Raw genomic sequence first — 14,063 nt, 5'->3', positions numbered from 1 at the left:
TTAATGTCTCTTCCTTGTCCAGCTCAGGTCCGTTTAGAAAGTACATGACATTGTGCTTTTTATTTCTTAGGTCCTCATTTGTGGAAGTCATTGCCCTGGGAACTTAAAGCAAAGCTTGTTTATGCAAAGTTTAAATCCCTTTTCAAAATGCATTTATTTCAACAGGCCTTCTCCTGATACCTTCTGAGTTTACATGGAGGGAGCGAGGCTTACAGTAGCACAATTCTATTAATAATGTTTTGTTGTTAACATTTTATTTGCTTTAGTCTATTTTATTTTGGTTGGTTTGGATTCTTTCCTATTCCATAAGAATTTTGGTATTCCTTTCTATAAATGTTAATTGATTTTATATTGTTTTGTTTATTGCTTTGTTATACAATATATTAAAGGTAGTATATAAAGTTTAAAATAAACCATCCTTTTCTAAAAAAAAAAAAAACTACAGGAAACTGACCCATCCCAACCTAGTCGTCCCAATTCTAATTTCTAGAATCTGTCTTCAATAACAGCAAAGACTAAAATATCCCATCCAGTTTTCTCAATAGCAATTTGCTCACATTCCTCTAAACTCTATAAATGCACATGTAATTTAATTGAATAACTACTACTAATCATCTCTATAGCGCTACTATATGTACACAGAACTGTACACATTACATGCAGGTACTTTCTCTGTCCCTAGAAGGCTCACAAGTTAAGGTTTTGTACCTGGGGCAATGGAGGGATAGGTGATTTGTCCAAGGTCCTGTAGTGGGAATCAAACCCAGGTAGGCAGGATAACAAGTCAATTAGCACTGATGATTGGGCCCTATCAATTATCTGCACTAATTACCATTAATTAATGTACGCATATTTATGCAGCCAGATCAACGCGTAAACTTCCAAAATGGGGGAATGGCCATGGGAAGGTCATGGGCGGATCAGGGGTGTTCTGCTGTTACTTCCTGTTTCAGGGCAGAGGAGCAGGGAACCAGCGGAGCCGACAGCTGCGCAGCTACTCCCAGCACTCCAGCGCGTAAGAAGAATGCACACGGGAGGGGGGAGACTTGGAGGTGATGCGCTGGGGGGAGGGATGCACCCGGAGGGGTGTTGTGCTACACCCAGGAGGGGTGGACGACGCTACACCAGGGGGAGGGGGGTGCACAACGGCGATCCGCCCTGGGTGGCAGCCAAGGAACGCCACTGATCAAATGTCATAAACAAGCAATCAAGAAAACAATATTCTCTAGAGGTTTCTGCTGTGCTTGGTGCACATCGGCTTCACATCTTGTACTGTCTTTCTGATTCCTGCTGAAATACAGCCTGCAGAAATAACCCACTGAAACACTGAAAAGTCACTAAACTATTGATTTCCTGTTGACATTCAGTATCCAAGTTATTAGCTTTCCCCAGATCATGTCACTCCCCCAGACAGTGTCACCACTGATCCCACCCCTCTCTGAAACAATGACTCACAACTGTCTCCTTTATTTATTTTGCTGAATTTATTTTGCACTCATCTAGTTTGTGGCAACTCTTTGCAGATTAAAATGCATTAAAGTCCATAAGACACAGACAATGGGATACACACATGGAACTGAAACACCAATATTGTTAATTTATCCCATAAGCATAAATGAACAAAAATGCTTTATGCATTTTTCTCAAAGGTAGATAATCCTGCTCAACTCAAAGAAAATTAGGGAATTCCATAGACTTGGACCAGAAATGGCATAAGTACTTTTTTGTTATAGATAAATGTGCAAAATAAGGAAAATACCTGCTGAGAGCTACTCACTGATTTATCTTTTTCTAAGATGTGCAGTTGCTTGCATATAATTATTACACCAATGTTGCTAGCAAAGAAGCATCTTTTCACAATGAAGCTACGCATTCTGATAGTGGTAAACACAAACAGGTCAACATTCAGACCTGATGATTGACTTCTTTTTTTTTTTATGCCAGTCACAGCATTTAAAAAAATAAAACGTACGTAGCACCACCGACACCCAACATAATAGCCCTGACAAAAAAGTCCCAACAAGAAAGCACTGACAAAACAGCCTTGTAAAACAATAGCCCTTGGCAAATCAGCCCCTAACAAAATAGCCCTTGACAAAATGGCCCCTCCCACAAAATAAACCTTGACAAAATAGCCCCCTAGAAAAAAATAACACATCACAAAAAAAGATGACAAACTACAAGTGAAATCTTCACTGATAAAGGCTTCTACCAGCACTGCATTGTATAAATCATATATAAATAAACAAAATTCTATAGCTACCAACTGATATTCATGATCTGCTCTGCTGTTTAAGGAAACTATTCTTCCATCAACATGCTAATTAAAAAAAAAATCAATATTGTCATCATTTTCATAGTTTTACCAACCTTACCCTATTCGGTAAGGTAAGATCATTGGTAAAAAAATGCAGTGCCATATTCTGGGCAGCCTGATTGGGCCCTTTTGTTGGGGGGGCTAATTTGTCAAGGGCTATATTGTGGGCAGGCTGTTTTGACAGCAGCTGTTATGTCAGGGGCTCTTATGTTGGGAGCTTTTTAGTTTGGCACTTTTTTGTCAGGGCTATTTTGACTGGGTATCAGCACCACTATGTGGCTAGGAGGTGGTACTGAATATATGTAAAAAGCGCTCACTGTTGGTAACTATACATATTCATAGTGGCGATAAACCACTTAGCTGTATACAGGGCCGTGCCAATGCAGTAAGCCAGGTAAGCAATGCAGGGGGGCGCCTGCCTTCAAGGGGCGCTGCTGCCCTGCGGTCCCTGCCTTCCACTCACTTGCAAAATCTTTTAGCTAAAGTTGCGATCGCCCCTGCCCTCCTTTTCATGGCAAACCAGAAGTGAAAGCAACAGCAGTATTCACTGAGGCAGGCAGGCTCTTCAAGTTATTTTAAAGAATGCAACCAAATTGCTATATATGCTGTGGTTTGGGGCGAATTCCTCACTCAGGGTGAGCTTCAGAGCTTGAACTGCATTCAAATTAAAGACAACCTGAAATTTTAAAAGTGCTAAAAATAAGTTTTTAAAGTATTTGTATTAAATCTAATTGCAGAATTCAGGTGCTGGGAGTCTGTACTTGGTTGTCATATGCTCAGAGTTGTTTAAATCGTATGCAAATTAGTCCGTTTTTGGGAGGTTCTCATTTGCATATTTATGAATAAAAAATGATGGAAGTGTTTACAGCCTTAATGTTAGGGCATGGCTCTGATCAAAACTGTGAAGTTTGGTCCAAAAATGAAGGGTTTATCTAGTGTTTTTCACTAAAAATTCCCATTACAGTGTCTGTATGTTAATCTGCATTCAAATAGAGCTCTCTGATTGGATGATCAGCTTTTGTTAGAAATCTGCCGGAAGGGAACAGAGTGAGACAGCAACTGACTGTCGGTTTGGCCAAGAGAGACATGCAGCAGTGAGTTCCTGTGTGTGTTGACTGAAATTATAAAAGACTGCCAGATTATGTGGTAAATGAGAAAATATGAATGAAAAGAGGTTGGTGGAGATTGAAGTTTGAGATTTCTCTAGTGAAAAAGGATCTGAATATTTCAGGATTACTTGAAGTTTATGAAGAATAGAAAAGGGTGAATTTCAGTTTAAGAGTGTTTAAATCCTATAAACTATATAAAGGCTAGGTAGATTTAAGTGACTGTAAGCAAGGAAACCTTAATATTTAATCTGAAATAAATATTTGATCTGAGATAGTTGATCAGAGACAAATGTTTGATCTGAATTATATCCTTTGGTGCAAAGGAGATTAGAAAAAGAATCTTTGGAAACTAAGAGGACTTTGCTCACATTTTGAATTAGCATTCCTATTTTGAGTTGGAAATCTTTGAAGTGTTATGAAAATACATTTTGCTTTAATGAAATTGCTAAACTTTAGAGTCAGAGACTTATCAATGAGGGATACATACAGTGCTATTTTTTTCCTGAGGTCCAGCTTACTTGCCTGCTCCCTTCTGTTCCTGCTCTGCTAGACGGAGGGGGTGGGGGCGCCAACTGATAGTCTGCAGGGGGGCACCAGAGACCCTAGGCACGGCCCTGGCTGTATATACAGTGGCTGATTGTTAAGACTACTTTTTCACAGGGGGGGGGGGTCATTTGCTCATTTAGGACATCTTTGTGTGACTTAGTTGTGATTGAAACAGGTCTAGACCACAACATCTAACTTTTAGCCCTAGACGCTTTTACTTTGTTCCATTTTAACAGAAAAACATCCAAGTTTTAACACCCAGATCCTGCCCCTAGCATGCCCCTGACATGCCCTCCTGTAATATGGATACATTGCATATGAACTGCATAGAAAAACATCTTAAAAATGGGTTTCAAAAATAGCAATCTGGGCATTTTGGCAAAAAAAAGTCCATCTGCTGCTTTATGCCGCTTTTTGGAAGTTTTTCTGTTTGGAAAATGAACCCTTTGGTCTGTCTGTCCTGAGGAGACTATTTGTCCTTGGAGAAAGTGGCTTACCTGTAAAACATGCTCTCCAGGGACAGCAGGATAATCACTTCTCAGAAAACCCTCCCATCTCCCCATGAGTTGACTGTGCCTGGTAGCACTCTTTGTATTGAGTTATTGATTTTTTTTTTAATCTGTCTTGGATTCATGTGGGATATGGCAGAATATCAAATTTAAATCAGCAAATAATAATAAATAAATTGCTTTGTATAGAGTTGGGCATGTGTATTAATAATCAATGGAACATTCTGGAAAGCTCTTCAGCCTTGTTTACATTCTCCAGTCCTAGGTTCTGTCAGACAACGACATCCATTTGTGAGGAGTGGTATTATGTTGTCCTAAGAAAACATCTGGTACCAGAAACACTCATGTGCCCAAGAGAGCCACTGTGGAATTGCTATATTGTATCACAGTAGAGCTCATTAGGGGGCATTTTTTTTGGCTGACGTGGGTGCTGTGCAATGATTTACCAAAAAAAAAAAATGTTTGGGTGGAATGGAACTTTAAGAAATTTCAAGGTTCAGTTGAAAACATTATTTCCAACAAGCTTTTGGGGTACAGTCAACTGGATATGGAGGTGCAATGAATAGTCTGCGGGAAAGTGCTTGTTATATGTTATCTATAATAATAATTCTCAACCTGGAACATTCTGAAGCTCACTCTGTGGGAGGGAAACACTGAAGTCTAGGCTGTCAGCAACACTCACTCTCACTCATGCACCACTCACTGTCACTCATAGACCCGCCCTCAGCCACGCCCCTTACGGACATAATTCGCAACCCCAACGTTCTAAATGAAGCCTCAAAACCCCCTCAAAACCGGAACTGTGAGGCGCCAGAGATATCCTGTTTGCCCATGCCTGGAAACCGGAAGTCAGAACTGTGAAGCGTCGTGTGCCCCACCCTCGCGTCACAACGTCCTGACAAACGAGGGCGGAGACCTCCACGAGTTCCCACAGCCCCCCGGGGTTCCGCCCCTGCCGACACGCCCCCCCCACGAGCTCGCAGACGCACAACACTCCACCCACCTCAAGGTCCCGAACGCGACCACCCCACCCACAACATCACAACAGCCAGTACCGCTCCCCCCTCTCCATCCACCCACCCACTCAAAAGACCTGCACAACTCTCTCCCCCCCTCCACCCACCTGGCGATTCCCCACTCTCTCTCCGCCCCTGCCGCCACGCCCCCCAGAGCCCATCACCGTTCCATCCCCCCCCCACACATTGTCTCCGCACCCACTGCACCACCCTTCCACCCCCACCCAGGTCGTCCATACCGCCGCTCCCCCTCTCCGTCCGCCCACCTACACAAACAGAAAACACAAACCCACACAAACACAAACAGAAAACGCTGGCAGCAAGCAGGCATTAGCTGAACACTCAGAAGCCGCTCCTCCTCTACCCTGACGTCAATGCCCCTGGTGGACGAACCTGCAGGAGCGCAGCGACGTCAGAGGAGAGGAGCGCCTTCAGAGACAACAGCCAATGGCTGCTGCCTGCACGCGGTGCCGTCTTGCTTCTACAAAACAGCTGATCGTCTTTGCACAGGTATGTTGGGTGGGTGCACGAACGGACAGGGGGGAGCAGCGGTATCGACGACCTGGGTGGGGGTGGAAAGGGGGTAGGAAAACCTTGCTAGCGCCTGTTTCATTCCTGCCAGAAACGGGCCTGTTTTACTAGTGTTGAAAAATTCTAGAGTGAGTGCTATAGGTCTTTCCTGTGATTTTATGGAGTTCTTTTAATTTTTCTTTTGTTTTAATTATGTAAATTTTTATTGTAAACTGCTAAGGTCTTACAAAAGGTATGTGGTATATAATATTTTAAATAAATATAAACAAAAACATATAATGGCTGGTTGTTAAGATTACTTTTTCACAGGCCTAAATTAAACCACCTAGGTATAAGGATAGCAGCTGAATATCACTTAGGGAAAGGGGACTGGACTTGATATATTGCCTTTCTGTGGTTACAATCAAAGCAGTTTACATATTATATACAGGTACTTACTTTGTACCTGGGGCAATAGAGGGTTAAGTGACTTACCCTGAGTTCACTAAGAACTAAGCCCACTGCACTAATTGCTAGGGCACTCCTCCATTCCTTACATATGTATAGTTAGGAAGGACACTTTTCCTATTCGCTGGTATGATCCTGATCAGAGGGATTTGTGGGGGGAAATTATTCTCCATCTTTGGGACTAGCATGCAAAGTTGTTCATGCAAGTTATAGAATAAGGGCAGTTGCAAATGTAACTTAGCTAACAAGATGTTAATTGAAATTAATGATCCATTATTGCTTATAATTGGTGTTGATTGGCACTAATTGGAAGTGAATAGAATTACTTCTAGTCTGGGAGGGGCATGAGCAGGTCAAGGGTATGTCTGGCAGTTGCACCTGCGGTACCGAATAACTGAATTTATGTGACTAACTGCCTACAGGTAGACACAAGCATGTACACCAGCCATTTGCCTAAAGTTAGGCATGCAAATACGGACTACCGCTAGTATTCTATAAGGGCAATTGTGCATGCACTTGCCAATATAGAATCTGTGCTCAGCATGCAGCATACTGGTGCCCAATGTCAGGTGACCTTTTGAGAATTATCCCCTATTCAAATAGTGCTGCTGACAATTCACATACAGGGGACTTGTATGTTTAATGGCAGCCTCTAAGAGGTTAATTCAATAATGGGGTATATAGATTTAGGCACAAATAAAGCACCTACTTAGAACATATTCTATAAAGAAAAGTAGACACCTATTTTGCAACTGTGGCTATTTACATCAGCTATAGAGCTGGTGTAAATGCTTGTGCCTAGGTTGCAAAAGAACAAACACAGATTATATGATTTTATTACCTATGCACAAGTATGAACCCCACCCACCCTTTACCCAAACTCCACCCATATGAACGTCCACCCTCAAAGAACATGCAACTGCATCTTGGTGTGTACCTACAAAATACCACAAAACTGGGAAAAGGTCATTTACATGCGTATATATCCACAAATTTGCATAAATGACTAGATACCAGAATTTATGCATGTTCTTGTATCTAAAAACTCAGCATCTCCATACAGAATTACCCCCTAAGGGCTTCAACATTCAGGTGCCAAGGACACATTAAGGGCTGGATTCAGTAAATGGTGCTCAAAATTTGGCACCAGAAAAAATCAGCACTAAGCACAAATCTATAAAGGGCATGTGTCCTTTATGGAATTGTACTTAACGCAGATTCCCACACCTAACTTTAGGTACCAGACTTACCCCTGCTGAAACCTGGTGTAAATGCTGGTGCCCAAGTTAGGCATGAGGAGGCCATATTCTATAATTTTGCATGCAGCTTCTTGGAATGCCCCTTACATACCCATGACCACACTGTCTTATAAGTTATGTGCTAGTTCAGTTTGGCACCATGCCTTAGAATATGTGCAGCCAGATGTGCATACGAATTTTGGTGCACGCCAATTACCATCAATAATTTTGCTAGCACCAAATTATTTATGTTAACTGGCTTGTTATGTGTGATGAAACATCTAGTCACCCGCCTGGGGCTATTCCTATGGCCATTTACAGAGTCTGTCCCCTGCACCTGCCGCTTGTGCTCTACAGTAGCACTCTTCTCCCACCAACTGGGTCCCAACCGCCTCTGGGTAAGTCTCCCACTCTCAAAGTATTCCCCAGCGATTTCTACGACTCTGGGGCCACACTCTCAGGGGTCCCACAGTTCCTAGAAAGCACTCATGGACCCAACACACAAACCACCAGAATTCTTACTCAGTTCAGACAAGCAGAGACAATAAACTAAAAGAGGTTTATTGTCATAAAAATATTGAACAATGAACTATAAAACTGATGGGGAAAACAGTACACAATAACAGGTAACTGGAATAGGATTAATTATAAAACTATCTAAACGTTTTATCACTACCTGAATAGTGCCTGGGAGGTACAGGAAATATATCTGCTCACAAGTTACAGAATATAACTGATCACAGGGCCACAGAAGAGAGGTCTTTCTTCCGCTACTTGCAAACTGAGATTGACAAACTACCTCACAGTTAGGCGGGAAAAAGAAAACTGTCACGTCTGGTACAGCTTAAAAAAAAAGCAAATGCCATCTGCTGGCCAACCAAGAGAAACACATCAGCAGCAAAACAACCAGGAGAAACAAAAGCAAAACAATACAATTCATAGGCTAAGAAACCCACTGGGTTTCATCACATTATGCAATTTGGGTGCGTAATTCTGGGTGCCATACATAGAAAGTCATTGATTTATAATATATAGAGATAGATAGATAGATAGATAGATAGATAGATAGATAGATAGATAGATAGATAGATAGATAGATAGATAGATAGACAGACATATTGACATATAATCAAGGGGTAAATGACCAGAATGCTGGCACATGTGAATGTAAATGTCAACATTGCAGATATTCAATATTCTATAAAAAATTGTGTCTGAATGTGATGGTGTTTAGTTCAAGGGTAGGTGTATATATGTAAAGTTATAGGCATAAATTATAGAATACTATAATTTATATGCATTTTTTTTAGCAATCTAGGGATGAGCATTTACAGGGCCGGACCTAGGGTTTCTAGCGCCCTCCTGCAGTCTATTAGTCGGCGCCCCTACCCATCCAGAGGCGGGATCACTATGGCTCCGCCCCCACAGTAGACACACCCATTTTACCAGCCATGGCATCATTGAAAATATTACACCAGTATAGAAGAAAAATAACTTAGCACACAGACCAGGAATTAGGAGAACAGACAGTCTTGCCAACTCTGAAAAACAATGTGTTATCAAAATTTCAGAATCTAACAAACAGATCCCTATTCAGACACTTGGCCTTGCAGTCACACATGTAGAACAGAGATAGCCCCTCTTCAAATTCTTCAAAAATTAACCTGAAATCCTAAGAAGTTAGACTCTGCATGCAGCACAATAGCCTTCCCATCGAGCACAGCTTAGGATCTAGCTAGGACAGACTTAATCAGCATAAACTAACATATTCTACAATCTGAGTTGGACAGACTAACAGGAGTTACTGAAGTGGGAATGAGAGATAGGTGATGGTTAGGAATTGAAAGCAGGCATCTATCCCTCCTGTCCTGTGAGTTGCTGTGTTGGGGGGTGGGGGGGGGGGGTGGAAAAGGGTGGGTCAGGTGCAGCACTAAACAGCAGTCTCTGACAAAACAAGGGTCCAGGCTCTGCTGTGCTGTCTCTGTCTGAGCCCTCTCAGGGCAGAGGTTAGCTGAGCTCCCACAAGTTATTTCAGAGCCAGATTCAGTTGGATCAGTGAGGTCCTCTGACAAACACAAGGAGGATATTTCTCTGCTTGGGAGGGGCGATGGGATGGGACAGAGAGCTGACAGCTTTGGAGCCAGACTGAGATGAGCAGCAGAAATTAGATAAAAACAAAAGCCTCAGCAGAGCTTGATTGCTTGAAAAGTGGCGCCTTTGAAGGCAGGCGCCCTCCTGCAATGCTTACCCTGCTTACCGGGTTTGACCGGCCCTGAGCATTTATACCAGAACTATGGCTGGTTTATCTAAGTGGCTGCATCTGAATTATGTGTACTAGTAGATTTTAACAGAAAGCAGGCGCTTTTCCATTATAACTCCAAATATGTGCCTAAAATTAGGTGCCCGTTTGTAGAACTGCCCTCCACATATCCAAGTCCTTTTGAAAACTGACTCAACAGGATTCAGTTAGAAAAAAAAAGCTGATGAGGTCCCAAGCAGCAGGATAGATTACTGAGCTAAAAATTATACTAAGAACTACAAAGATTAATATTTATACAAAACCCCTAGCAAGCATTTTGATTCTCAATTTGAACCATTATCAGGGAAGAAATGATTTAGTATTATACTTTCTTTGGATTATTCTAAACAGTATGATGTAGAAAAACTGGGCAGACTGGATGTGCCAATTAATCTTTATTTGCCTGTATCTAGTATGCTACTGTGGGCCTGATAATATTAAAAATGTTTTCTGCCATGGACACAGAATGGGAGAAAAGCCTCAATAAATCAAGCACCATGGGGTTAATTCAATATCAGAGTGCCTAAGTTCCTTTGGAGAATACTAGCCTAACAGATGAAATATGTGCCTATAATTTAGGAATGAGCACTTAAGTCAGCCATAGAGCTGGTGTAAATAGTTGCACAAATACACAGTAACACAGTAAATGATGGCAGATGAAGACCCGCATGGTGCACCCAGTCTGCCCAACAAGATGGCCAGAGCCGAGCCTACCACACTCTGTGTGGGCCCCAGTCACCCATGCTTAAAAGCTGGTGCTCAACTCTCCACCATGCCAACCGAATAGGCAGCCAAACATGACAGTCTTGGTTATAACCACATATCATCCCCAAGTGTTGCTGACAATATTCAACTTACCAGTATAGATGTCTTCCCCTCCTCCCTGAACTGCACAGCACCCTCGCTCAAACTGGAGATTGTGCGTGCAATTTAAGCATTCTATAAGATGCAAGGATGTGCTATGTGTACATCTATCTGTCAAATACACACTATGTAAGATAGGCATGCATTTAGAGAATAGTGATTAGGCGCCATTTTGGCATTTTAAGCACATATGTGCACACACATACGTGTATATGCCATCACTCTAATGAAGGGGTTCTCAACCCAAACCTCGGGACACACCTAGCCATTCAGAGTTTCAGGATACCCGAAATGAACATTCATGAGATTTGATTTGCATACAGCGGAGGCAGTGCATGCAAATTTTTCTCATGCATATTTATTATGGATCTGCTAAAAATCTGACTGGCTTGGTGTATCCTGAGGACTGGGTTGAGAACCCCCTGCTCTAATCATTTCCATATGTATGTGGCATGTAAAGGTCAGTGCTCAGTTTATATAATTACCCCAAATATTTCTGGTATATTATTAACCAGTTATATATGGTGGCACAGAATTATCTGGATATCCAATTACAGATATCCAGATGCGTTTATTTAGATAGCAATCGGCTGAATATTTGCTCCTCAATCAAATAAAACATTTTGTTTAAAAGCTGTTAAGTGTGCTTGGTATGATCAGTTAATCCACTGATCTTATTAGCCAAATACCATTTATCTGTCAACTGATACTTTAGGATAAAGTGAAAATATCATACCTGAAGCCAGCAAATCATTTACCAGAATGAGGAATTTCTCGTCAGACACCTGGGCATCTGTCATGAGGAAGACTGTGCCAACATTCTTCACACCAGCCTTTGTGTACAGGTTTGCCAGGTCTGCCTGAAGGGGCAGAACATACAGATGATGCTTGCTCTTTATACAGGGATAAACAGGTCTACATGTGCATATCTTCCCTAACAATACTGCAGGAAGCAGTAATAGAGTATCTTCTCCCTTCTTCCATGAGTTTCTGAAACCACACACTGCCAGAAGATAATATGGGTGAGGTGAAGGACGTGTGATCTGCTGCAATCCTATATGTTGCATTCCAAACGCCCAAAGAAAAGACTCAGGAGCTGATATAGAAAGACGTACATTAAAGCCATGCTCCAATGGTGAGTACATAGGTTATCGCAAGTGCTTAAGTGCCTCAACACAGTAAGCAATGAGAATGCAAATGACCACCACATTAAAAAAAAGTGTCTGCTGTCAGAAAAAAACAGTGCACACCACTGCACTTATCTACAGCTCATTGCTAAAATGTCCTGCTTCCTGTCACTGCATGAGTAGTGATTGTGAATGGCTCATGCATAGACAGGAAGGGAGACATTAAAAAAAATAAAGCTGCCAGATCTGTATATTAATGTTTATTCAGGTACTTGATATACCGCCTCTCAAACCCCTTCCCCCCCAACAACATAAATTTATCCCTGGTAATCTAGCAGCCCCCCCCCCTCCACCTACGACTCAACCCAGATCTACATCCCCCTCTCAACACCACAAAATTAGTCCTGGTAGTCTATCAACCCTCCTTCCCCTTGATCCAACAAATGAAAAGTTCTAGCAGTTTAGTAGTTACCACCCCCCCAACCTCAACATACAAAAACAAATTCCAAATATTCTAGTGCACCCTGTCCCCTCCCCAAACCGCCTGTTCTGAACCCTCCCACTCACCTCAAAAAAATGAAAAGCAGAAGCAATGTCCAAACACACCTGCTTTTGATGGTGATGTCATTCAAAATGGTGGTATCTGACCACTAGTGGTGTGTTTTGATACAGCACTAGTGGTCAGACTACCAAATAAGACAAATATAGACTTATTTAATAAACTGACCTCTGGAGTGTCAGAACGCATTGCTAGGGATAAGGTGCCACCATTTTGAATGACATAGCACTAGAGGCAGGAGCAATGTTGGGTGGGGCTTGGCATGTGTTCTACTGTCTTTAAGACTCTGAAGGGGGGCGAAAGGGTATTTTAGTTAGGAACTTTAAGGGGCTTCTTTTCCCTACACAAACACTGAACTTTGTCTCCACTCTCAATAGCTGTAGTCTTTATAGTTGGTGGGTATGAACTGACCTCGGGCAATCAAAGAATGATATGGAATGGAGAGACTGAAGCCCAGAACTACATACTAATCTTTGACAAGGAAGTCAGGTTGGCAGTAAGGATAAATTCCCACAAACCCACCTTCAGATCAGGGATGCCATAGCCCTTCTTCAGTGTAATCTGGAAAACTTCTAATGAGCTAATGAAGGCAGCCAATCTGGTGAGGCTTTGCTTGCCACTTCCACCAACCCCAACGAGCAGGGCATTGCCCCGAGGGGATTCCAGGATACGGTTAATACGGCAACTGCAATGAGGAAAGAGAATCTGTTAGTCGGAGGACGCAGTGGTGGCAGGGAGGAAGGGGTGGTTTCAATTTCCTCATGGAGGGATTTTCAGTGGTTTAGAGCAGCAGGATGAGAATCAGGGAAGTCAGGGTTTGAATTCCACGGACACTCCCTGTGAGCTTCCATTTCTTCAGGTACAGATTAATCCCTCTGGGGACAGGGAAACACATGGTGTACCAGAATGTAACTCGTTTTGAGCTGCTACTGAAAAGGTGTGAGCTAAAGCCAAATAAAATGGTGCTTCCATCAAGGCAGTGATATCTATATGTGAGATAGGTGATCAGGGGTGGAGTTAGAGCACATGCAGAAGTCCAGATGGATGTAGGATGTAGAAGAAGCTGAGGGAACACAGTTGGGTATATAGTACTGGGAAAGATGAGACAATACATAAATAAATAAATAAATAAACAAGCCATGGGCTGTGGGAGAGAGAGATATGCCAAAGTTAGCTTCCACATTAAAGTACCATGGTGTTCACAGAACACAAAAATTGTTGTCAAACTGCCTAAGCTCTATGCAGTAAAACCTGATATAAAGAAGGCCATAATGGAAAATATTTACACCCTTGTTTACTAAGCCATGCTAGTTGCTGCTGCATAGCCTAGTAAATAGGAAGGTTAAAGAAATTAGGCTGTCTTAATTTTTGTCTTCTGTAAGCAACATGGTATTTTAATGTGGAAGCTAACGTTGGCATATCTCTCTCTCCAACAGTTGTCTCCCACAGCCCGTGGTTTGATTTATTTTTCTCCATTCTCTCTATTGTGTTTTTATTTATT

At 42.1% G+C, this 14,063-nt stretch overlaps 1 protein-coding gene across 1 annotated transcript in view; it reads right to left on the bottom strand.

The window, feature by feature from the left end:
• The window catches only part of DNAH9 (dynein axonemal heavy chain 9), a 408,742-nt gene that overhangs the window by 173,001 nt on the left and 221,678 nt on the right, over positions 1-14,063 (bottom strand). The window contains exons 44-45 of the mRNA XM_030208005.1: positions 13,085-13,247; positions 11,613-11,736 (exon numbers count right to left, since the gene is read on the bottom strand). Of these exons, the coding sequence (XP_030063865.1) occupies positions 11,613-11,736; positions 13,085-13,247 (287 nt within the window). The remainder of the gene's footprint in view (positions 1-11,612; positions 11,737-13,084; positions 13,248-14,063) is intronic.

Source organism: Microcaecilia unicolor, chromosome 6, assembly GCF_901765095.1.
Source record: "Microcaecilia unicolor chromosome 6, aMicUni1.1, whole genome shotgun sequence".
Classification (NCBI taxonomy): domain Eukaryota; kingdom Metazoa; phylum Chordata; class Amphibia; order Gymnophiona; family Siphonopidae; genus Microcaecilia; species Microcaecilia unicolor.
This window is presented reverse-complemented; position numbering and strand designations above follow the sequence as displayed.